Below are 26,606 nucleotides of genomic sequence, written 5' to 3' on the forward strand. Positions count from 1 at the left end.
CCGGGTTTATGCAGCGGATATACAGTAACTGTTGCAATCGGAAGCTCATGTTGAAAAACGCTGTGATTCTTATTTCCTTCACACTGCAGCAGTGATATCTTGCTTTAAAAGAGAGGAGTCTATCTTTCGGTTTGAGGATTATCGTCTTCTGGCTCGCTGGATGTTTTTGTGAGCCCTCGGGGAGCGCAGATGCAAATCTTGGCTTTGTTTTCCAAAAGCACCGCTTGGCTCCGAAGAATATGTCTGTGTCTTTAAAGCCTTCGGAGTGAGATAAAGTTATAAATCAGGAAGACAGTTTGGGGAATTAGGCCTCTGCTGTGTCAGTCTGGTTTTAATGTTCCTGTCATATCTGTCTCTGAATCAGCTCAAATGCATCCAGGCAAACACAGACTCCGGTCAGAGAAGAAAGAGATTAGTTTCCGATTTAAAGCATCCTTTTCCCCGTGTCAGGGAATCGTCGTCTGATGTTTAGTGATCGCTGATTGATCACTACAGCAGATGAACATGGTTGGACATCGGCGGCCAGTCCACTGCTAGGCTACAGGCAGCCACATCTTCTTCCTTCTTCTTCCAGCAGGTGATAATAACAGATAGGCGGATTGATAATAATTGAGCAGTACACCGAAGCAGACCCTGCTGTAATGGATTTGGGGGGGGGTACTGATAAGTTACTGCATGCCATCTCCACACACTCCAGTAAGAATTACCATTTTGCTGCAGCTTTATTAGCTATCATTCCCTGTGGTTAGCCTGTCTCATAACTTTATGTGTGTGTGTGTGTGAGTTAGTGTGAGTGTGGGAAAGAATTTGTGCAAACATGGAAATAATTTCTGTTGACTGGGTAACACAATCGGATTTGACGTTATTGTTGTACCTATAGTCAGCCTTGAAGAACTGACTATCTATCTATCTATCTATCTATCTATCTATCTATCTATCTATCTATCTATCTATCTATCTATCTATCTATCTAATTGAATTGAATTCCTTTATTGTCATTCATACCAAGGTATAAACAAAATTCAAATGCAAACATCCATGTGGTAAAAAACATCAGTGAAGATAAAAAGAAAGACACAATCAACAACAATAAAACAAAACTAATTATTGCACAGTTTCTAAAGTGCAGCAGTCGATTCAATTTGTAAAGTATCTATCTATCTATCTATCTATCTATCTATCTATCTATCTATCTATCTATCTATCTATCTATCTATCTATCTATCTATCTATCTATCTATCTATCTATCTATCTATCTATCTATCTATCTATCTCTTTGTGTAAAGTTTAAACCTCCACTAATAAACCATATTGACACTATGCTGTCATACTGTATGTCAGTGTCCGTGCCTGCTGCATGCGTGTCTTTGACTTTTAAAGGGGGAACTGCCCCTTTAACCGCGCACGGCCGTACTGCTCATGCTCGGGGCTTTGTGCCGGAGTTTCCCCTGTCAGAAAGCAGCGGTGGACCGGGGAGAGCGAGAGCCAGAGCAGACGGAGACGGAGCGGAGCGGAGAGAGAGAGGGGGAGAGGGATAGAAAGAGAAAGAGAGAGAGAGAGGAGAGAGAGCTGCGGCTGTGTGTCTGTCGCATCCTCCGATAACAAACCCCGGGCAGAGGGCAACGTCTTTTGTCTGGGAACGCGTCCAGCAGAGGAGAGAGAGAGAGCAGCGCACAGCACAGCACATGCAGCGATCATCTGAGCTCCTCCGGTGGTTTGGTTTGGTTTGATTTGATCTCCGGGAATCGGGATTATGTGTTGTTGTGTTTGACGTGGAGGGAGCATCATCCGGTCACGGTCGCGTGTTTACATCGGAGCTTTGACCAAGAGCAAGAAAGAAGTTATCTGGAGGAGGACTTGTAGCCACAGCAGCAGAGCGCGGAACGGAATCCTTTTTCTGTTTTCTTCTTTCTTTTTTTAATGTTTCGGATGCTCAGATCAGATGGTTGTAAATGTGTTCACCTGGCTTTTAAGGTGCGAACTGTTCCCGTTAAAGTTGCATCTCTTTGTCTCAGTCCCGCGGCTCTGACAGTGCGTAATTACTGTTTCCCTGCGCCTTTTCCAATAGGCGTCACAGGTAGGTAGGTAGGCTTATACTTGAGCTACACCGACACCGCTGCTGCTGATGACAACACATCACCTCAGAGCGTAAAGGTGACAGTTTGGCTTGGCTCTCTCTCCGTCCTGGCTGCAGACTCTCAAACAGACACTCCTCGTCCATCATCATGGATGATGCTGGGGGGATGATGATGCATCTATGCACCTGGAACAAGTCCTCCTCCGGGAAAAGCGCGCGGGACGTCTTGAAAACATACTTGGGAATATTTATCATGCTTCATCTCGTGCTCCACGCGGAATCCTCATCAGCGCCGTCCAAGTCCTGCGATAAAAACTGTTTTTCGGGGAAGTGCATGAACGGGAGCTGCGTGTGTGACCACGGATGGGTCGGGGATCAGTGCCAGCACTGTCAGGGAAGATTCAAGTAAGTTGATGATTGATGTGACGTCCTCCACGCGCCTGCATTAGTTCAAATCTTAACTGTTAGCCTATGTATAGCTATTTTGTTGAGCATTTCAGTGTCAGCAAAAGTAGCATTAGGTGTTTGAACCAGCAGTCAGTGATGGTGACCACATCTTTATCTAACATGTCTATTCACTTAACTCACCTCTATATTTTGCCTTTCATAAGTGTTTTATATGGATTTAGGAAATAAGAAAAAATTATATTCACCTGTTTCTAGTTGAAGTAAAGTTACCTGGCTCTGTATCCAGCCTGTATGAGGGGTAATTAATGCCACATCCAAACATGATTAAGCACCTTGACTTTCTGTAGTCACATTTTCTGGCAAATACATTATTTAGTAAACGCTACAGCTGCCTCTTCTTTTTTTGTCCCGGTCTAAAAGGGGATACCACATCTGTCCCTCACACACACGCACATGTGTAGATCATATCTGCGCACACATTGTAGTTAAAGTGCAAGTAACTGCCCAGCTTCGACTGTTTCAGTTCAGATATGCGTGCAAAACACTTTTCTAAATATGACAACATGTAATTTTAATGCCCAAGATTGGTCACCGCTGTCTGCTGCTGGGAGGGGAGCAGAGTGACTGGCTCTCTCACTGTCGCTTCAGAGTACTACTCACAGGCTTAAAAAGCCCGCTGCGGCTGCCTTCAAGCAGATGCTCTTTAAAAATAAATCAGGATTCGGAAATGGCATGGCTGATATCCTGCCTCTGAGATTTTCTGAGGCAAATTTTAACACATGGAACATGAGATAGTCTTTGATCAGGGAAACATGTTAAACACAGGGACAGACTCATTTGGGGCTGTCATGTTCAGAGGTGTGTGACCACTTCATTACACTGGTTGATCTTCAGCCATCCCTGCTGGGAAAGGCAGAAACCTTCCACCACTGCAGATTTTCATTTGAATTTCAGAAGTAACATGACTTTATGTTTGAGACTTGACTGTGAGTCGCTCCTTATTGTGAGATATTTTCCAGCTGCAAACAGCAACTAGTCATGATGAGCTCTGCTTGCTGTTTCCAGGGAAAAGTCACAGTGACACAGCCGCTGAGACTGTAGTTTACCACAGTGATTACTCTCTATATGGCAATGGTGCATGACACCAGACACTGTCTCCTCTCTAATTTTCAAGTTCAGTCATAAACTTGAGTGAACGGGTTTTTAAAATCCATATCATGAACTTTTTAGACACAGTATTTAAACAGTATGTAGGCTGAAGTTGGCTCTGGTTGTCTGGTGAAATTGAAATCCATTAGTGCTCTTGTGGAGACGCCGTGTAAATTTACATCATGAAATTCTATTTTTATTAAAAATATATAAAAATGTATTACTCACCAATACATCCGGACTGTTTACAATGTCAGACGCCTTTTTCTACCATCTTTGGCTGTGTCACAAACTATAAACCGTTTTCTTGTATGTAACAACATCTATTGCACGTCTGCCCGTCCTGGGTGAGGGATCCCTCCTCTGTTGCTCACCCTGAGGTTTCTCCAATTTTTCCCTGTTAAAAGGGTTTTCCATGGAGTTTTTCCTCAGTCGATGTGAGGGTCTAAGGACAGAGGATGTTGTTGTGATGCCATGTAAAGCCCTTTGAGACAAACTGTTTGTAAAAATGGGCTATACAAATAAAATTGCCTTGCCTTTTTCCCGTAAACAAACAGGGATGACCTTGACTTTATCTTTTTCTTATATGCCCACTCCGCTCCGCTGGGATGTTGTTCGTTGCCACCAAGAGACACTGGCTTCTGTTCATGTTGATATTCCCTGTGCTAAATGTACATCAAGACCTGTCAACATGGATGAGCAGTAAAGATGGAGCGTGTAAAACAGCATTTGATTTATCGGCCAGAAACAAGCTGTTTCACTTGAATGAAGTATTGCATTGGTAAAAAAAATTACGTTTTTATGTTCAGGACAGATTCTTTCTTTATGGACAAAGGCAGCAGTGTAACACCAGCTCTCACAAAGTGATGCATTGTGGGTTGTTTGGAGCTTCAGTGTTGCTGTACTACTGAGTTTCTTCATGTGCATCCCTCTGAGTTAATCCCTCGTGTAATATATGTTTTGCTGAAACCAAGGAAATAAATTCCTGATGCTTGAAAATGTGTAGAAAGGAACGACCAGGAGCAAAATTGTTCTGCAGCCAAGAATTTGGCAGCATCATTGAATGTAAAGTTTTTTTTTTCAGTTCCACTTTACAACTCACCTCTCACTCAAATCATTCAAACACCTACACACTCAAAGGCCGATACTCAAAAGCGCCCATGCAGGGTTCTGACCCCATCATTGGCAGCAATTTGTGGTTTTTAGAGTCTTGCCCAAGGATGAGTGGACATTAGGAGCTGGGAATCTAACCATCGGCCCCGCTGAGCCACAGCTGTCGAGGGTCATGATCAAAAGATCTGATAAAAGCGAGAAGCCAGAGAAAATTATTCTGACTTGCTCCATCTGCCTTACAGGAGAGTGTGTGAGTATGTGACTGCCAGACGAGGGATTAACACTCGGCTGCAGTGGGAATAGTTCATGTTTGACTGTTCACAAGAGAAATAGATTCAGAATAGGTCTTCTTATAATTGGGCAGTTCAGCACATACTGCAATTGATTTTTAGATTCCACCACCTTTCTTCTTTCTCTGGGGCATTATTCACCCCTCATACCCTCCAGGGAGGATGACTTCACCTTGTCACAATCACATACAGCCCAGTCTGCACATGTAAGGATGCAAAGATGGCAGGACTTCAGTCCGGTCTTTTCTTTCCAGAGGATTTTATTGATTACTCGGTCAATGTGATTGTTGCGAGCGCAGCAAACAGAACAGACCGACAGACAAAGAATACAACAGGGATGAGATGAGCCTTTGCTCTCAGGGCTGCTCAGTGTCGTGTTAGCCTCAATTAATACTAAATAGTCCAAATATCCACATATACTATCAGATGATATCTGATAAAGGCTGGATAGCTGACACACCTGACGTGATGTACACCTAAAATCTATATTTGGACCAGTTTTTGTTGTTGTTGTTTTGACAGGAACCGACCCACGAGATGAATCAGCTCATGTGTCAAGAAACAAACAGTTCAATACCGAGCACAGTGAGAAGGAGAAAAGGAAACATTTTGGTTTCAGACAACTCTGTTTTTAAATGTCACATTTTCTGGTGTTAGAAAATTGAAGTTGAAATTGAAAATTGAAACAGCCTGTCCACTTACCCTTATCAACAATCAGGTTTCATGCCCTCTCCAAATTTCTTCTCCTATGTTCGTTTAGCAGACAGCATCCACACTGACCTCTGATCTGTCTGACATTGGCCTTATCAAGCTGATGCTGTTACACCACTATTAACACTAATAGTGAATATGAAGATTTGACTTGAATGGGGAATAGCCGTGGGTCACGACAAGGTCAGTAGCAGCACGAATCGTTTGGGGAAAACAAAATTTGACTCAACACCAGCGGCCACAGGAAGTTCAATGTCAGTGACGAAGCCCAGCGGCGACGCTAAGCTGTGTCTTTATTTCAGGTCGTAAACATTACAGGGACAGACGATGAGCTGCAGTTTAGCTGAAGCTTGGTCACATCGCTGTTATCACCTGTCAATCAAGGGCTCTGACCGCTGCTGGGTAATCATAGATCATGGGATGTACAGTATCCAGTCTCTTCATGTTATGCAGTTTACCCCAAAACCAGGAAGGGTTTTTCTGGTCTGTAATTACCACTTTCACCACTTCATTAACAACGTTCACGTCAATATCCATTTCACTTAATCATAGGGAGGAGAAAAGGCGTACAGATGTCGACGTCTCATGTCAGGCTGTTGTTCATATGTGAACTTACTGTGCTACATTGCCTGTACAGCAGTTGTAACTCTCACATGACCTCATTTATTCGCAGGAAAGGACACAGTTGTAACCATGGGAATCTTTCCCTCGCTACCATCCATCACATAAATCACGTGGTATTTAGTTTGTCTTTCTCTGAGGTTTCACCTTAATTTGGCATCATGCTCACAAAAATAGCCTCCGACCAAGAGGACTACAGGATAGACAAGGATTGGACAATCTGTCCTTCTGATGCTATGTTGTTTTGTCAAGGGAAGACAACAATTCGTCAGGACTTTCAGAATAATGTCAGAGTGAAAACACAGTTGGGCCTTTTGAGATGAATGTCCTGGTTTTGTGTTCGGGCAACTGTACGCACAAATAGTCACGAGTTCCCCTGAATTGTGGATGAGGAATCTACCTGAAAAGATGGTGATCCGTTGGCTACATCTCCTCTTCTTGAAGGCGACTCCATCCACAGTTTGTTGCTGTTTGGTGGTGCAGTATCAGTACTGGAAAGATACCTCTGTTGGGATGTGTATGTTAGTGTCTTGTTTTCCTCCTGTGTGTTTCACGAGTCGACTATACATGGCTTTCTTTGTTTCTAAGCTCGGTTTGTTATGAATGATCCATCCAGTAATCCATCTGGAAAAACATCTACTGGAGGAGGTTGTTTTGGGGATTGCCGTTAACGCTCCATCTCGCCGTCAACAGCCAATTTTGTGGAAACACCACTGTTCAAATAATCGTCTTACCCAAAGGCTTCACTGTACTCATGGCTACATCATCGGCTGTAACCGTGGTGAGGACAGACTGGAGTGCAGTGGAGCAGTAAAACAGGCCCTGTGCTTCAATATCACTGCTGTGTCTTCAAAAAAAAATAAAAATACTGGTCATTGGATTGCAGTGGGGATGTTTAGGACACACACAAACACACACATGTGCGCACACACTGTGTTCTATATCCACAGACAGATCCAATAAAGAAGAAATAGGGACTAGATTCTGTTTGTATATTGATTTAAGGTATTGGTGCTCTGTGTAGTTTTATTAGTCCACACAGTCTCACCCTTTGTTTTCCAGTGATGCTCTCTCTCTCTCTTTCTTTCTTTCCCTCCCTCCCTCCCTTTCTCTCACTTTCCCTCTCTGGACGAGATAACATCTTTGCTTGCACTCACTTAGAAAACAAACACACACACACAAGTCGCAACAAGACACATAAAACATAACATTTGGAGATCTTGATAAGAGCAGACTTGTTGGCAGCCTTTTACACTTTAAACTATAAAATCTAATTATTATTTGCTAAACCAAAAACAAATCACTGTGTGTCTACAATCTTCTTGGCATTGATGAAGGTTTACAACATTTTGAACGCGGCCCAATGTGCTGTTCTCAGTTGGAGCCGATGTTTTAATGAAATGATGCTGTATATTTTAGTGCTTTTCTGCTGTTTTCTGCTCATTCCAGGGTATTTATGTGAGAGCTGTTTGCGCAGCTTGATGGCAAAATGTTTTTTATAGGTTTTATGTCACTGCCTCCTGAAACAGTTGACAAATATTTAACTGTTCTCTGATGTGCCCTCCCAGCAGTCGAGGTCTGGGTAAGATTAGACAGCTACAACGTTATTGAAAGGCTGTATTGATTGTTTTGTGTTATTTTTTTCAACAGGGAGCAGGAGAGCTCTCGTAATATTGACATATGCAGTTGTTAAGGCTGTGGATGTGTCATCAAAATTTGTCCTGTCACACATCCAGCAGACACACTTAGAGCAACGTTATTATTCATTTGGATTTTTTTAATTCAGCATTGTTTCAACAGTTTATTCAGGTCATTCAGCATTGCTTCAGCAATGGCGTTCAGCTTTCAGCATTCACCCGTATTTCATTAAGGAAATGCATTCTCTAGTTTTGAACTCTGGTTTGGTCGCCACCATCTCTTGAGGAGAATATCTGGCGCTGTAGCAGCTAAATGCTCCATTGTGTTCACCAGCTGGCCCCTGGTTTTATCTATCTGCTGCTTGGTGCGCTGCAGCTCGTGCATGACGACTCGATCTGAGCTTATTTGCTGAAAGCATCTGCTGGCGGCTGCAGGAAACACTGAGGAGACTGAGCTATAGAGTACACTCACTTTAAAACACTGAGAGACACTCAGATCAAAGACGGTAAAAGTGCTGGAGAGTTTTCTTTTGCAGGTCCTCCACTAAGAGCATCAAATGCTATTTCATTTAATCATATTTAAATGTATTGATTCGAGGAGCTGGAGGAAGAGACTGCGCTCATGTTTACAGGAAAGCAGAGCTGACTGATGGGATGAAGTGATATCTAAACTTTTGTGCCCATACACAGATATAACAATATATATTGAATTTCTATATATACACATGTCCAGCCCATACAAATATGTTTATGTATGAAAATATAGCAATTTCCCAGAACAGGAAGAAATACACGTTGATTCATAACAATTACAATGGTAATTGATGATAATAATGAAAATGAATAAGAAAATAAAAGGAAAAACATTTCACAGTAAATGTAAATATTGGCCATTTAAACTTATTTAAAGGGCAATAAAAGCCATTACAACTGAGCATGTTAGTTTTAATGTCGTACCTGGATCTGAATTTGTGGTAAAATGTTCTGTGGCTTCAAACACATTCACAAGTCTTTTTAAGTCAGGAGGAACAAACCATAAAAGTCAGCGCGCTGCACTGAAGTGACACTTTGAGGTAGAGGCTTTTCATCTGAGTAAATAGGTTACCTGTTTATCCTCGACTAACCTCGTGGCGGTGGCGGTGGCGGCAAGAGGAGGAGAAAACACTGGTGGACCAACAGGACGCAGGCGTCTGGCAGCGTCAAAAGCAATCAAAGTGAATCTATTTGCTTACGATTCTGCAGGAATGAACCGCTGCATTAATCTCACTTTGTCTGCGGCCACGCTAAACGCAGGCAGCCAGAAGCACTGGCGGCCACGCAACAAAACGAACTGATCAAACATTTCGAGTCATTATCGTTCAACCAAGAAGCAGTGTGGGATTCGGGAAAAGCACGTTAACGGTGATGGAGGTATTGCGTGTTGCGTACTCGCTATTGTAAGACATTGTTCGCTGTTCACCATGCAGCCACAATGGACTTTTTTTTTTTAACCTCTCAGGCAACTGGAGCCGACTGAGCTTTATTTATCACACGGGAGCCTGATAAATGGACTGAGGCGACTTCGAGTTGAGACAACGCTCTGCGAGATGGGGTTTAAAAATTTAACACCTCTTCAAGTCGGCTGGAAGAGTTACTGGCATTAAAAATAATAGTCTACCTTTCTACCCATCAAACAGGAATATATAAACACATATAATTTTTATTTTTATTTCCGAAATGGGATTAAAGTTTTAGATTAAACCTTTTCCACCTCATGTCCGATTTAATCTGTCTACTAATGCTGTGAGCGCAGTTCAGATGGTATGGTGGTACTGAAATCCTGTTACATGATGTTGGAGCCCATTAGAGTTCAACTTCAGATCTGCACATCACTTCTCTGTGTGAGAGTAGTCAGGTATTTCCCCTCTAGGTTCAATAGAAGCTTGAATGAATATTGATGAATGACTATGATTATGAAATATGAATAATATTGATTCTCTTGTGATTCTTTTTTTGATTTAAAGCATACATTTTTTAATAGGGAATACATTTTTAACCATTACTGTTTTAATGAATTAATTACATATGACTTCCTTGTAAATATTTGAGCCTTACCAAACCAGGACGTTGTCTTTTAATTGCTTTTATCATACTTTTCACCACATAGTCACACTTATTTAAAACAATGCAGCCAGGCTTTTAACTAGTACAAAAAAACGCCACATTACTCCGGTCCATTAGCCAACCTGCACTGGCTTCCTGTGACTTCAAAGTCTTCTACTCTACTCTACAAAGTCCCTCTACTTGTCTATTCACAAGTTACCGAACGTCATCTATGGTCAAAAACCGGAAGCCGGTTTTGCATTTCCGGTGGAATTTTACGTTCAGTTTCCATAGTTGTCATAGTTGCGGTTAATGCATGGATCTATTAACGCTGGCTTTTAACACGGATGTCAATTTGTGTGATATCCATTGTTAAAAGCTGGTGTGATGATCCATGTGTTTTGCAGGTTTTCATTGAAAAAAAAAAATCCATGCATTTACCGCAAAACCATGGAAACGTAAACATAAAATTCCACCGGAAGAGCAAAACCGGCACAGGTTTTTGACGTTTGGGAAAAGGTTGATAGCCTTGAATGGGACGGCACCTCTTCCATACCTAGCCAAACTTTTAACCCCTCACCAGCCACAAAGACCTCTGAGATCTGCAAGATCTGGCTGTCTACAAACAAAGTGGAGAAGCAACTTTCTCTGTCTGCACACCCAAGCTCTGGAATACCCTACCCCTCTACATCAAACAAACCAGCCGAGGTGGCTGAACATATTTTAAAAGGATCTGAAAACACTTCTTTATACCAGCCTTCTCGATTTATAATAATTGAATAATTATTGTAGCCTAGAAATCTAGACGCACCCTAGCGGCAGCAAATCTATTTGCTCCGTAGGTCAGTCTAGAGACGAGCCATAGGAACTTTTTGAGTCTCGAACACCGATTGTGTTCACCAATCATAGCGCTCTATCTGTTTAGAGAGTCGTTGGGCGGGCTTAACGCAATGACAACATACTTTTTAATTGGCTTGTCAGGCTAACGTCATCCTGCTCTTTGCTCTGATTGGTCGTAGCGCTACCCTATTGGTGCAGAGGCAGTTTGAAAGACAGCCTTCATCCCGCCCCCTGGATTGAGCCGAGGTCTACCGGTCGTTGCCAGACTATACATTTTAATGATATAGTCTGGCCTTGTCAGGCTATAATTATTGTTTATTTTATTGTCTCTAAATGTAAATGTGTTTGAATGCAGGACTTTCATATCTGCACTATGGTGTTACCATACTGTTGTTTCTGCAGAGGATGTGAATAGCTGATCCACTGGGCCACATACTGGTGCTGATAAGAAAAGGGTGCAGTTGCTGGAATGTGCTCATAAAAAGCTTCTCCGGAGCTCGGATGCTCCATCTATATTGTATCTGCTCATCACAACTACAGTATGGTAGAGTTGTTTATCTATAGGGAGAAGTGAAGTTGGGTCTCCCTTCCACCTCCTCCAGCCTCCATCTCTTCGCTCCTCTCCTCTCTATATTCTAGGAACACACCGTCCTGCACAGGCTGCAAACACCGGCTCTAACCATAAACGTGGAATCATTAAATATGAATCTAACTCCTAGAATACGAAGCATGCTGCTGTGTGTTAATCTCAACAGCACCAGAGCTGCATGTGTTCCCCATGTACTTTCATTGTATTTGCACAATTTTCATGAATTTATTGGTATTCGAGAAGTAGCACACATTCCCCTCTTAGTGTTGGCAAATCTCACCGCTCCCGTCATCTTGTAAGAATTTAATCCATCCATCAGCTACACATCGCTTCGAGGATCGCAGGGGAAGCTGGAGCCGATCCCAGCTGACTTTTTTTTTTGGGGTGGAGGGGGGTAGAGAGACGGGGTACACCGTGTGCCAGTCTATCTGACACGTAGAGACAAACAAACATCCGTGCTCAGATTCACCAGCAGTCAACCTGCACATCTCTGGACCGTGGGAGGAAGAGCGCTTGGAAAGAAACCCACGCACGTAACAGGAGAAACATGCCAACTCCACACAAGAAGGAAGAAGGTCCTGGGTGACGGAGCTAAGCAGCATCGCACCTGTGAGAATTTTAATCCAGGAAAACTTTGTTCTGGTCTTACACCGACACGCCGAAATACTGTGAAACACACTGAACCTGGAGGCTGAAGTTAGTTTCTGAGGAAAAAAAATATATAAAAAGAAGAAACTTTTTGAGCGGTGTAGAGGATGGTCTTCTATAGAGAGCCGAAGCGGAAGCAGGAAGTAACATCGCCATGGGTCCTGAATTTGGAAAAAGTCGCCATGTAAGTGAACCAGAGTCAAAGTTTTATTTCATGATCCGATTGAATTGTGCCATGAGAAAAAAAATATGACCCCTACCTGTTTAAAACATCACGTTTCATGCCAAAAAATCAGCAGTTTATCGTAAAACGGCAACGGAAGAATGTATTTTGTGTGATGACGCTCTACTGACTACAGATCTGGTGTCCCACAAAAAATACGTCAACAACTGACACGGGAAAGGGCGGTGGTGTGTGATGTCACCTACGCGACTTGTAGTCTTTCTGGTTACGGATTCTGAATAGTTTTACAACAAACTGCTGATTTCTCGGCATGAAACGTGATGTTTTAAACAGGTAGAAGTCATATTTTTTTCTCATGGCACAATTCAATCGGATCATGAAATAAAACTGGAGACTTTTTCCGAATTGAGGTCCCATGGCGACCGTTACTTCCTGCTTCCGCTTAGGCACTCTATAAACATGATATCCAAAAACACACTCATTAAGTTTACAGTAAATTACAGTCACAAATATGCACAGGCAGCCCTGAACGCTGAGGTCTAAATATAAACCCTGCTGGCTGTGTGAGGCCCGAAGCTACAGAGAAAGGAGCCATTCGAGGACAGAACAACCACATGAGTGTTTTAGTGAGAGTCGGGCTGAGTGGAGACAGAATAGAGTGCTTTTCTGACATCAGAGTCATCATCTGCTGTCACTGGCTTCAACCCATGTGTGTGTGTGTGTGTGTGTGTGTGTGAGAGAGAGAGAGAGAGAGCGAGTGTGTGTGTGTGATTATGCGTGTTTAAGCCTCAGGCAGTGTGCAGTGATGATGACACAGCTCGTGAACCGAAGTTGCCACCGTACTGTGCTGAGTCGCAGAGTGTGTGTTTGTGTTTGGTGTGTGTTTGTGTTAGGGTGTGTGTGCGTGTGGTGGGCACGTGTGTTATGTTGGGGTGTGTGTGTTGTGTTCCATGAGAAAGCATGTGAGTGTTTGGGAGGGAGGAGCATCGGACGGCCATCTGTCCAGTGTGAGTTAATCCTGCCATGATGAGAGTGAAAGCAAGGGCAACACACCCACATACACACACACACACACACACACACACATGAACACACAGTTGGATTGGTGGGTGTATTACATGAATCATAACCCCCTGTGTTTCTGCCTCAGGCTGCAACAGTTTCACAGAGATGGGGAAGGTCTGTTCTTATGACATCATCATCATGGGACTTTTGATTCCCACAGTCTCTCTGTGTCTTTTTCTGCATTAGAGTCTTAAACTCTCAAACTGATTAATTATGAGCAGATTATTTTCATTTATCACAGTAGTAGTGGTTAAATGGCACCAAAGGCAGTTAAAAATGACCATATTTACATTTAGTCCCAGTTCAAGCTTCAATGGTTAAAGAGGAACTATGCAAGTCTGGTCGCTTTTCCTCTGTGTTGCTAACCCTCATCCTGGCCATGTGCATTTCTTTACAACGAAGCCGGCGAGAAAGCAATCAATAGAGCGGTAGATAACATTATTTATCATATTCCATGTTACCATGTGTAGCCAATATTTGTGTAGTCTTATCTGTCATAGACAAGAGATTACAGGTTACGGGGCGCATTTGTGTGGCGGGGCCGCAGAGACGAGAGCTGGGACACCGGGTCAGAGGTCCTGATCTTGCAAAGTTGTTTTTCAGCCAAGAGACGCTAGGTGGAAGGCAGAGAGCCTCCATTCTCCCTGGAACAAGTAACAAGTCATTGATTTAACCATCTGTTTAATTAAGGTAAAAATGTAGCATAGTTAAGCTAAAAAATGCTGCATAGTTCCTCTTTAATTGGCACTGGAGGTAGTTTTAAAAATGACCATATTTAAATTTAGTCACAGTTCAAGCTTCACTGGTTAAATGGGACAGTTTCAAAATGAAAGTGAAATGCCTCATCACCAGTTACCAGGCAGTGTATACTATACTACACTAAATCTCTCTCAGCACTACACTACCAAACATCAGTTACACGGTTTGTTTACCCAGCCTGAGTGATGTTGACATCAGGAAAGATGGCGATGCTGTGAATATGGTCAATTCAATACGTCCTCACCATAGACTGTAAAAAGAATGGACGTAGCACCCGTGACGTCACCCATTGGTTTGGGGGAGTCTGTTTTGTGCCGCTACTACGGGGGTTTGAACCGCGCCATGTTGGATTCTACTTTCTATATTTGGAGCGGTGGGCCGTTGGCCGGCCGAGAACCCGCCCACTGGCCTCGAAGCAGCGGTCTCCGGACCTGTCACTCAACGTTTCCGCGCCCTAATTGGCCAGAATTTTAACCTAATAATAGTAAAACGGTAGAGTTTAAAAAAAAATTCACCCCCCTCAGAGTGTGTGCGGGGGTAGAACCGGTTGAGACCAAAATAATAAAATGTACCAGGCTGTAAATATGTTTTTTTAAGCTGTAAAATCGGCTATTTTAACATGGGGCTCAATTGGAGAACGTCTCTGGTTGCTCCCTTCTGGAGCCAGCCCCCAGAGGAAGCCGAGGGGATTGCAGTTTTTTGAATGCGGAAGTGAGCTTCACTTCTCAGACCGACAACTGCCCCCTTGGTCCTCACGTAAATTATCGGGTTGACCTGGGTCTGTCGTTCCCACTGCAAGCCGATCAGAGCCGAGCCGATTAAAACCCACGTCAGTTGCAGAGTGGTTTGATGCGACCCGTTCCCACTGCCGTCAGAAGCCGATTGTTTTGCTTTAAGAAGCCGATTGCTTTAGAGACATGCGGAGGAGCTGTGACATCCAGAGGGAGTTCTGCCGCTCTGAGCAGAAGCTGCTTCTGCTTCAGGTGGTTCAGGCCATCTGGTCAGGAGGCTTCCTGGGCGCCTTCCCTCCGCTGGACGTCTTCCAGATACGTCCAACTGGTATAGGAGGCCTTCAGGTAGACCCAGAACACAGCGGAGGGATTATACAGCTCATCCGGGCTGGGAACGCCCCGGGATCCCCCAGGAGGAGCTGGACAGAAAACACTGCTGGCGTGAGGGGATGTCTGCTTCCACCGAGACACGAGCTAGTCTTAAAAAATGGATGGGCAGATTTATAGATATAGATATTGGCAATTGATGTATGATATGAGCAGGTCTGCTGCTTTTATATAGCGGCCATTAAAGTTATGGTCAGAATGCGCAGTAAAACTTTGCTTTTACATGAGCTGCCAACTGTAGTATATTCATGTACATCAGGATTAATCCCTCACCTCGTCATCCTCAGGTCTGTTTGTCCAGACTGTGTCTCTATTTGACAAACATAATTCACATATATGTCGAGTTCGGGGATGTTCTCCATGGGTCAGCTCAGTGACGACCCCTCAGGCTAAACCTGCGTGCAGCTGCCAGTTAACACACACACACACACACAGACTGAGCTACAGCCGGTGTTTGTGAGGCTGCTGGACTTCCCACGGGCACCGTAAGTCAAGATGAAAGCCTTACAAATGTTTCTTTTGCTTCAAGGCTTTTATTGTGGCGAGCAACCACAGGAAGTATTGAGTGTACTGTGCATTAAGAGCTTTCTGCCATCGGTCGTGTGTTAGTGCAGGTTTGTGTTTGTCCTTGAATTTAAACTAAAACTGAAGTGAGAACACGCTCAGCAGCCGCCGCAGGAATACACGGACAGTTTTATTATCCTTGTCTTGGACGTGTATGTTGTGTGTCTGTGTGTATGTGTGGTCAGGATGGGGTTGCTGACTGTGTGTGTGTGTGTGTGTGTGTAGATGATCCTCTGGGTCTCTGCTGAGACCAGAGTTATTTTCCTGGCAGGGAGCATCACTCTGGATTCAGACCTTCCTCTCTGGCCTCCTTTCGTTTCCTTCACTCTTCCTCTTCTCATCTCTTCCATCTGTATGTGAGAGTTTCTCTGTGTGTGTATGTGTGTATATGTGTGTGTGTGTGTGTGTGTGTGTGTATCCTCTATCTGTCCCGGTGGATACACACTCACTCACACACTCACACACACAAATTCTTTTCCTTTCATCCACCCAGAAAAAGACTTATTCCCCATCTTGCTTCCAAACTGCGTTTTCACACAAATGATTTCATCACTAAAGCATGTGCGCTCTGGTTCTCTGAGTGTTTGTCTTCCTCCCTCTCTCTCTCTCTCTCTCTCTCTCTCTCTCTGTGTGTGTCTCAGTGTGTGTGTGTTTGTGTATACATCTGCACGTGGTGTGTGTGTTTACAACAAGTTCAAGGTCTGGATTGTTTGTGTTCATGTCTGCTTGTTTGCCCATGTTTCTCCCGTAACTCTCAGTCCTCCTCAATTCTGTCTTCTGTCCTCTCCCCTGACTCTGACGTGATGTTCTCGCTGCTCTCTCTCTCCGGCAGGCAGGCAGGGAGTGTGTGTGTAGGAGTGTGTGGGTGTGTGTGTGTGTATAAGCGAGCATTTTGTGATAGCGAGCCATGAACACATGTACCTGGTGAAGACACACTCCTCTGCCTGAGGGCGAGTAGCGAGCGGCGAGCGGTTATTTAGTCCTGTCACCGTGTGCCAGCTGGTCAGCGCCTCGTGTTGGTTACAGCTGCGTTCAGCGTCACCTCAGGCTGTTATTGTGCTCGGCAGCTTTTTACCACCTGTTTTTCTTTTTAGTGCCAGAAAAGAAAACATGATAACACTATTTTTTTTTTTTTCTGTTAATCCTTATTACAACTTATTGTTTAGTGTGTGTGGCTGATACCTGGGAAAGATTAAAATGCTCAGCAGCACACACACACACACCTATTGCATGTGCACTGCTCTCAGCCATATGAGACATGTGACTTGATTTATCGCAGGTTTCCAGATGTGAATGTGGCTCCGATGCTCCAAAAGCAGCGTCTTTACTAATCCAAAAGGAGAAAGGAAAAGAAAAAGGAGGAGGCAGAAAACTCCATCTTCTCATTTATGTGCTTGAAACATCACATTTCACTCATTTGACTTAAACATTTGGTGAAAGCAGCCTTTCTTGAAGAGTGGTGGCATATTTTAAATGTTTTAAATGTTTTATAAAATAACTATATAAATGTTTTAAATAATAAATCAACCCACATGTAACTTGTTGGTTGTTTTGTAGTAGGGAAGGAACGGTTTATGAAAACCTTCCAAAGCGAACGGTTCGACTGTCTCGGTTCGGTTCATAGGCATGCGCCGCTGCTTTTTCTCATTTACAAACAAGGCGAAGCAGTGTATCAGCCGGTCGGTTGTGGAAACATTTGTGAGCATGGCGAGTGAAAAAGTCGGAGCATTGTATAGGTCTGCTGTATGGGACCGGGGCGTGATGATCGCAATCGCGACCAATTAGCGATTTAGTGTTTTATTAGTGCTCCAGCCATTTTGTTAGCCTGATGCATCAGCCGCTTACTTCATTACATTTCATATAGCGTCTGAACACGAGCCATAGGGATTCGTTTGCTTCCGGGAGGCGGTTGCTTACATTTGCTTCAACTAATCGCTGCTGCTTGGTGGTCACGTGTGCTATACACCGGTTAAGCTCATAGGTTAATCTTGAGCGCTTGAGTTCAACGTCATCGCCTTCACTTACCCGTCTGTTCGCTGATTGGTCCGTCCGCTCTGGCGGACGGAGCAAACCGAAACGCATTGCTAGTGTCCTGACTACATGTTTGAGGCAAATGAAATTTGCCGGAACCAGTAGGCGGCGCTAGCCTGGCTACCATTTTGTAGCCATTTTATAAGCTATAATTTTTGTAAGAACCACAATTGATAAATGTAGGTTATATATTTCGGTGAATAAGTATTGTTCTTAGCATTTGTTAAATATAACTTTCTTTGCCCAATAAATGAAAAGCATGTTGGAACTATCAATGAGTGCCAGAATCTCACTTACTGTTAACCTCAGACTGTCACAATGATGTCAGATGTCAGACTGCCTCATTCTTTCAGTTTTAACCTACATATTTGAATTTCCCAATGATCAATGTATACCAAACTGAACCGAAAACCGTGAACTGAACCGAACCGTGGGTTTTGTGAACCGTTCCACCCCTAATTTGTAGTGATCAGATCAGAAAAAGCGACTAAAAGAGGCTTTCATTGATTGTCTGCAAAACTTTAAGAATTAAAAACTGCATCTACTGGACAGTTGTGTGTATATACAGAGGAAAGGTGGGGTGTATGACATGCAGCTTATGACTGGAGGTCCTGCAGGTTCAAACTCACTCATGTTTGATATTTGTTGTTAAGATTGTGGCGGTTTCTGAGTGAGAGAGCGACGGCTGTGACGGCTGTGACTACAGGATGTGTTGAGTGAGTGAAATTGGAAAAATGTGATGGGACAGATTTCTCTGCTTTGATATTACAGCACCTGCAAGCTGGCAGATCTAACCTGAGGTGTGTAAGCAGAGAACAAAATGGCTTCTACAAATGTAAACAACAAATACTCCTACTCATGTCCTCCACACATCCTTCTGAGTAACACCGGTGTTAATTGAAGTTCAGTCATTGAGAAGATTTCCGGGGATTTAGTCTCTGACGTTACGGAGACCTGGGCGGAAAAAATGAGGTTGCCAGGTTAGAAAATGAAGACTGTGAGTGTTTACATTCCAACGTGGTCTGTAACGTCTTAGTTAGCTGCTTTGTAAGATGAGTAATGTTTTACGTAATGCTCTTCATCATTCGCTCTGCCTCACTCAAACACACATGATGTGTGTTTGGTAGGAAAGATGGGTCAGTCTTAATCTTATTGGGGCTCAGCTCCACTTATAAAAATAAATAAATAAATAAAAGGCTTAACTTTTCTGTAAATAATTTGTGGACTCAGCATCACTATCATCATCTGGATCAGTTTTGATTTAACCATTTATTTTTTGTTTTTTTGTAAGTTTAATGTTAAATCCCCTCAGTGTTGATGTGAGGGGTTTGTTCTATCAGACACTTTGTTGGAGAGTATTCAGGGCTTAGCAAGCCTGTGTTGGGTGTGGTGTAGGGATTTTTTTGTGTGTGTGTGTGTCCATGCACGTGCGCTGAATACAGGAAACCATCCCATTATATGACTGAGAGGCTGACAACATGAAATAGTGATTGCAGTTGGCATGGCAATGGTTTGCAGCCCTGTAATGCACAATAGCTTTTTAACGCAGACCACATGTGATGGGGCTCGCCATAGGGGCAGACACACAAACACACACACACACACAGCCTACATACATGTGTGTAGCTGTGGACAAACAGTGTGGACAGAAAGAAAAAAAAAAGTTTTGATGATTAAAAGTTGCCAAGAGGAAAATGGTTTGTTTTTAAATGTGTTAAATTTGAACCTGTCAGTCCACAAGCTTAAACCCAGCATGCTCCTGATATTTCTCTGAGACCTCGGTTCCTCTGTCCTCACGTCTTTCATCTGGGTGTTGGATTTCAAAATCCACCAGGGACTGAACCCACGCCCTCCAAACTTTCCAAAACAGTCTTGTAGCATTTGGTCAGACACTTGTGCGATGTGTTTTCTCAGAGCCTTTGAGAGTTCAGTCGGTCTAATAAGTATCTAACCCACGTCCTCAAAACGTCAAAGCAGTCCTCTCTAACACCTTAAGTGAGTTGTAGAAAGAAACACACTTGATCAATATCTGTTGGTGCCTCTGAGTGTTTAGCCCAGGTGTTGGGATTCAGTACAACACCTGAGGAAGGAATCCAAGAGCTCAAACCTGACGAGTAGAGTGGTCTTCTAACACTCAGATACACCGGACTGAGATTTCTTGGAGCTTTGGCATCACAATGATTGAAGATTCATGGACTTTCCTGTCCATCCTCTGGAAGCTGTTCTCTGACCTCCAGAGAGACGGAGGCTACATCCACACAGTTTTAAGGAGCATCTCTTTTTCTATGTTCACATCTGACATTTATATTATTTCTACAACCCCTACAATAGAGACTTTTAGAAACGCTGCGGTTCTCATTTTAGTTTCCTTCCCCGATTCAGTGATTTGATGGATAACACTCCTTGCTGTATTTCCTTTGCAAAAACTCCCAATCTTTGTTTTCCACTGTGATGACTGTCTTATTTTCATGTGTTACTTTAGCCATTCTTTGTTTATGGTATATTCTCGTACGTGCATGTCCATTGTACGTGATGTGTGTTTTCAGGCCCTTTGACGGAAATTATTCTGATTGAATATCATGCGTCTATTCATCTCTTACCCCAATCAAAGGCTATTTGTTTACACAGAAACGATCTGAACAGAAAACGCAAAAGTGGCGTTGTGTTCTGCATTTAGATGAGCATTTTTTGGGGGAAATCTGCGCGCATACTGTGACGCAAAAGTTTGTGGAATTCGATGTTGTATGCATGCCATGTGGTTAGGTGGCAGTGTGACACACAATTTGATGGAGATAATTCATGTGCCTTCTCTGTTCAGTAATACTGTCTGACTCTTGCATGTTTATTAGAGCTGCTAGGGCAACTTGAAGGCCCGACGGATGGAAACAATCTGACGTGTTTGTTGTTATTTTCCTGTACTGGCGTATGCCTGTGACGTAAACGCATACGCAACGTGAGCAGATTGGAGCAGACTTTTGCGTTTTTACCCTTTAGACGGGAACGTGACGGCGGAGCATTTTTAAAGGGATAGTTCACCCAAAATTCAAATTTCATCCTCATGTCGACAAAGGGTTGGGAGAAGTTTCAGAGTCCTCTGTGCCTTTTTGGAGTTAAAGGGGGGGTCCGTGCAGCACTGCACGTCCATATGATGGAAGCGAACGGGGCTCACTTTTCTTTGTCCAAAAAGACACACCAAAAAAACATCCAAATACTTCCATACTGCTCGTCTGTAATGCCCCCCGTGAGCCCCGTGAGCCACCGTCATATGGCATTGCACTGCTGCACGGAGCCCCCCTGTAACTCCAAGAAGGCACGGATGACTCTGAAACTTCTCCCAACCCTTAGTCCACTCCACATGAGGGTGAGTTTTGGGTGAACTGTCCCTTTAAGATTTCCACTCTGGAGGGTGGTTTCACTTTTTTGCGTTTTAAGCCCCAAAATCGCCGTCGCCGTCTAAACGAAAGGCACATCCGATAATATATATTTTGTCTTTTTCACCCGCGAGGGTTGTTGTGTAAACAGGGCCAAAGTCTAGATATTCTTCTCTGACCATGTTGCATCCATCTCCATGTTTTACTGCTGTGCTCCACCTTACCTGACTCAGCACGCCGCCCACCTCCTGGTCCAGGCCACTATCGTCTCTTGCCTCTTCTCCTGTACCTTCGCACACACACACTTGTAGCTGGTCCAGAGTGTGGCAGCACATCTGGTCTTGAATCAGCCCCAGAGGGCCCATGTCCCTCCACTCACTGCTCATCAGCCTCCACCGGCCATCCGAGTCAAATCACCAGCGCTGCTTTCACCTTCAGAGGAACTTCTGGGTGGGCTTTCTGTTCTCGTCTCCTTGGACTCAATCATGCGGCCTTATCCTTGTTCTCAGCCTCTACGTTTCTTTCAGGAACGTTGTCTGGCTTTGATCCCTGCACACGAGTCAATGTCAGTCCAGAACTGTTGTGGTCTGTGGTTCCCCAACGTTGGAACAAGCCCCTGAACACATCAGAGCAGCAGCATCTCTTGTGTCTTTACAAAGCTCTTGAAGACTCCAGCAGCTCGTCTCCTGACACCTCTCCAGCACTTACTATGCACTGCTGCTTTCACCGCTCTTCTTTACCTGATCTCGCTGCGCTTATTAAATAGATGTGGTTTCCTACAGCACCGAGGCTTTAGTGATGTCCCTCACTTGAAAGTCACTTTCAATAGTGGAAGTAGTCTGGAGGTACCTGCAGTGCAAAGTGTGTATGTAAATGTAATATGAGGCTAAAAACCTTGTCTGGACAGAGATCGTTTTCCTTTTCAAACGCCGCTTTAAAATTAAAACATATTGGTGTGGATGTAGCCAGAGGCACCGAGTTATGTCAAGGAAAGTAATGAGTTGCTAACATTTTTTGCTGCAGCGTGGAGGTGGAAGAGTTTTATAAAGTGCGTAGGTCCTGGCACCGTGTCGATGCAGGCACGGGGCCCTGTGTGCTGCGTTCGGCCCTGGCTCTGTGTCACAGCAGAAAAAATTAAAGAAGTGGAAAGAAGAAAGAAGGAAAGAAAAAGGATGGGAGAGATGAAATGCAGAGGAAAGTGTGAGATGAAAGAGTCAGAGACGGGAGAGGGAAGAGAACATAACACACAGACTCACACACACACAAGCCTCCATCCTCCTCCACTATCACACACAGCGGGCTGCATATCGATGCAGACATCCATACACATGAGGTGACTTTGCTTTACCCATCTGCCTCTGCGGGATGTGAAAGTCATATTCAAATATTCTTCCCCTCATGTTTGAGCAAACGGAGCCACATGTTCCTCAGGAGGCTGAGCAGAGTCTCATCAGTCCTCAAGCTTTAACCTGAGAATACAGAGCCGTCTCCCTAATGACTCCTTACAGGAGTCAGTCTATTAACCGCTGCCCCGGGTCTATTACACCTGAAAATGTGAAAACCAAAATTCGATCATGTAACACTGCAGAGAAAAATCACATAACCACGGGTTACATTAACCCCACACCTTTCCTCTCAGGTAGGTGATACTATAGATTTGTGATTAGAATATGATCTTAATGCTGCAGCAAATGTAAAAAAAACATCAGATTTCCATTATATGAGCAGATATTGCAATGTGTGAATCCAGGTATTCATTCATTCACTACAGGATCCGTTTAGCTACAGCCTGCAGTACAGAGCACACCTTGGAGCTGGGTCAGATGGAGGTTGGGTTTCACTCCCACTACATCAAAAGCTTAAATAACACAAAGAAGTCTAATTTCTTCGCTGGTTATGAGCCTGAGAATCAAAGTCGAATGTAGATTCCCAAAGATGATGAAACATACAGTCTTAAAGGGACAACGAGGAGTTTCTCCAGCAGCAGAACGAAAAATTCCGTGACAATAAAAAAGACTTATATTAATGTGGATGAATCTACGTTACCCACACTTGTTAATGGGCCCATTTTCGATAAATATATCGTTTTGTCTCTATCGTTATTTTGTTATTATTAGTGTTGGCGGAAACGCTGGGCGAGCCGACCAGCGTTTCTTTACTTTCGTTTTTGTGGCGAGTCATGAGAATAACGGCGCCGAATCGTCTTTTATGGTTGGAACTACGACGGTATGTGATCGTCTTCGAACCTCTGAATTTAATTCTTGATGAATGAAAACATGAGTCTGTCTTGCGCCGGTCAAAGAATTTCACGGTGCGCGCTGAGGCTCATAAATGTAGTGTGAAAACCCTTCGCTTTTCCAAAACTCCTCGTTGTCCCTTTAATAACACAAAGAAGTCTAATTTCTTCGCTGGTTATGAGCCTGAGAATCAAAGTCGAATGTACTGTAGATTCCCAAAGATGATGAAACATACAGTCTTCAGTAATGCAACACAGTCTTCAGTAATGCAAATACATAAAAAGTCTCCAGGTAAATGTGAAGTTCAAATATCTTCATTCAAAACCAACATCCAATCACTGGAGAGCTCTGGTGTCAGTTTACTGTATGTGAACCCTGACATACCGAGCACTGACAGGCTGGTAAAGAGGAAACAGCCTGTAGCTTCATATCAGGCCACAGCCAAACGATGTCTTTTACCTCAGCACAGCACTTTTTTTTTTTTTTACTCAGGGAGGATTTAAATGCAGAACTTTTAGTTGTAATTGTCTGGGAGCACAGAAACTGTTCTGAAGGCTCATTACATTTACATTTTTACATTTACTCATCTGCCAGAGGCTTTTTATCCAAAGAGACTTACAAGTGAGGGACATGAGTGCAGCAGGAAGCCTTGGTGTAGATACAAAGAAGCAGTTCATCTGCGGCTCATGGCCGAACAACACCTGTTTTTGCTTTGTTTTCTTCATTTGTCAGTTGATAATGAACCGGAAATTTGTTGTCTTTTTTGTTTCCATCTTTATTTCATTCATGTTTCTTCTCTACTCACCTCTTCTTTCATTTCCTTTTAAGTCTCCTATTCTTTCCTCCTCCACTTCTCTTTCTGTTTTCCATTTTCCTTTCCTATTTTACACATTTATTTCTATCCTTTTTTTTTCTCTCCCCTAACCTCAGTCTATTTTTTCTCTCTCCTAATTTCCTCCCCCCTTTACTACAGTATTTCCTTCCTCCTCCACTTCTCTTTCTCTCCATCTTCACTTTCCTCTTCTCTTGCTTTACTTACCGTCTGGTTTTCCATTGAAATCTGCCATGTTCCCATTAGCTTTGCTTTGACCTTATTTGAGCTACGGGATCCTTATGATGTGTACGTGTGTGTGTGAGAAAGAGTGAGAGAGAGTGTGTGTGTGTGTGTGTGTGTGTGTGTGTGTGTGTGTGTGTGTGTGTGTGCGTGTGTGTGTGTATGAGAGAGAGAGAGAGAGAGGGAGAGAGATATTCGGGGGGCTGGCGATGAATGATGCGCTGGTGTGAAAGCCATTGGACCGTGACTATACCGTAGGTGATAGAGACCCAGTAACATCAATCATACACACTCACACACATACACACACACTGACACACACACTCACACTGACACACACACACACACACACACACACACACACACACACTGACACACAAACTCTCGCTCCCTGCCCTCGTTATTCCCAGTCGTAGGGGCTTTTCTTGATTTTTAATAAAGGATATCTGCAGAGAAGGTCAAGGTTATTCAATTGTTGGTCATTCATCTCCTCTTTTTGCTCTCCCCTGACGCACACACACACATGGATGAACACACACACACATACACACACATACACACCGCACGGATCTCTCAATCTTCACTAGAGGCCCCGGCTCTGGGACCCCTGCGACTTGTGCGAGTGCGTGTGTTGAGTGTGCATGCTCGTTGGTGTGAACAATGCAGCCGTCATTTTAGGGTTGTCTGGTTATCCATCACCGGCTTTATATAGTTCCTAGCCGCTGCGTTGTGTGTATTTTATCCACTGTGAGAGTTTTGCACAGCGTTTAGGAGGTGTCACCGATAATTCCTACTTCCTGTTTTTATCAGACGACAGTTTGAACTTAACACAAACGTAAAAAAACAACGTGGAAATTGGAAGCTGGATGCGCTGCGAGCAGGGAGATAATACCGCTGCCCTACATGTGAAGTAACGTATGGATCCTTGTAGCAGATAAGCTGCAGTCAGTACATGAAGCTCTGAGGTTATATTGTGAAGAGCATTTTTTTAATCTGTTTCCTCCTGGGATGAGATGCTCCAGGTTTTTGACGAATGAAATCACCGGAGCAAATATTATTTCTGATTTCTGCCTTTTGCCTTTTGTGAATCGGCCCTGAGGCGACGCCCGCTCAGACCCTCCGGTGTGATCGTACAGCGGAGGAAATATATTGATGTCACTTTTATGTGACCACCACCCCTCTCATCCCAGCTGAGTGACTTACTTAGCTCACTAGGTGCCGTGATGAATGGTCTGTATGGAACCTGAATGTCTAATGTTGAGCCCCAGAGGGAAGAAAAATTCATTAAAAATCACACTGACATAATAACACGTATTACTCTCAGACAGAGTAGCTGTTTGTAATGAAGAAAAGATACTAAAAAAAAACATCCCTGCAACATAACCTGCATAATTTAGTGTAAAAGTCAGGTAGAAGTAATCAAAAAAGCAATGTGATATTCTTGTTTATTACCAGTCTTTTACAAACACCATTTTTAACATGTTCACAACTGTGGCAGGTTACATGTCACTGGATTCATTGGCAGTGACCCCAAAGCACATACGTATGTAATGAAGGTCAGTTTAACATGGAAACAATTAATGACTGTGTTTGGATAGCTGTGTAAATGCTAACACACAAATTGTTAATTAAAATCCAGGCAGGTTCAAATTCTTATAGTACAGTAAGAGGCTGCAGTCGCTCCTCATTCATCTTACAGATATATATCGATCGTTATTCGGAGAAACTTTTTCCACGTCTTCAGAGGGATGAACAAAATGAAACTCATAAAACTCTCAGTGAGATGTTGTGCTGAGTTATTGAAGCTTGTGTTGCAGCAGAGGTGACCTCAGGACCCTGTTTGAATAGGTAGATCTGTCACAACAAACGGATAATAAAAGAATACAGACCATCAGACTCCTCATTAATCCATATGACCTTGGATGTTGAAATATTTACAGAGACTTTATTTATTTATTTATGTTTGAATAACCTGTGTGTGTGTTCAGCTGACACTATAGACTGCAATTTGTTACATGGCTATGTATTTCAAAATAAAAGGATATACTTTATTCATG

At 43.4% G+C, this 26,606-nt stretch overlaps 1 protein-coding gene across 1 annotated transcript in view; it reads left to right on the forward strand.

Moving 5' to 3' along the window:
- Window positions 1-2,226: 2,226 nt before the first annotated feature.
- The window catches only part of atrnl1a (attractin-like 1a), a gene marked incomplete at its 5' end in the record, with an annotated part of 302,603 nt that continues 278,223 nt past the window's right edge, over window positions 2,227-26,606 (forward strand). The window contains one exon of the mRNA XM_083988807.1: window positions 2,227-2,483. Coding sequence (XP_083844933.1) covers window positions 2,227-2,483 — 257 coding nt within the window. The remainder of the gene's footprint in view (window positions 2,484-26,606) is intronic.

The sequence above is a fragment of the Trachurus trachurus genome (genome assembly GCF_905171665.1).
Source record: "Trachurus trachurus genome assembly, chromosome: 15".
Lineage (NCBI taxonomy): Eukaryota > Metazoa > Chordata > Actinopteri > Carangiformes > Carangidae > Trachurus > Trachurus trachurus.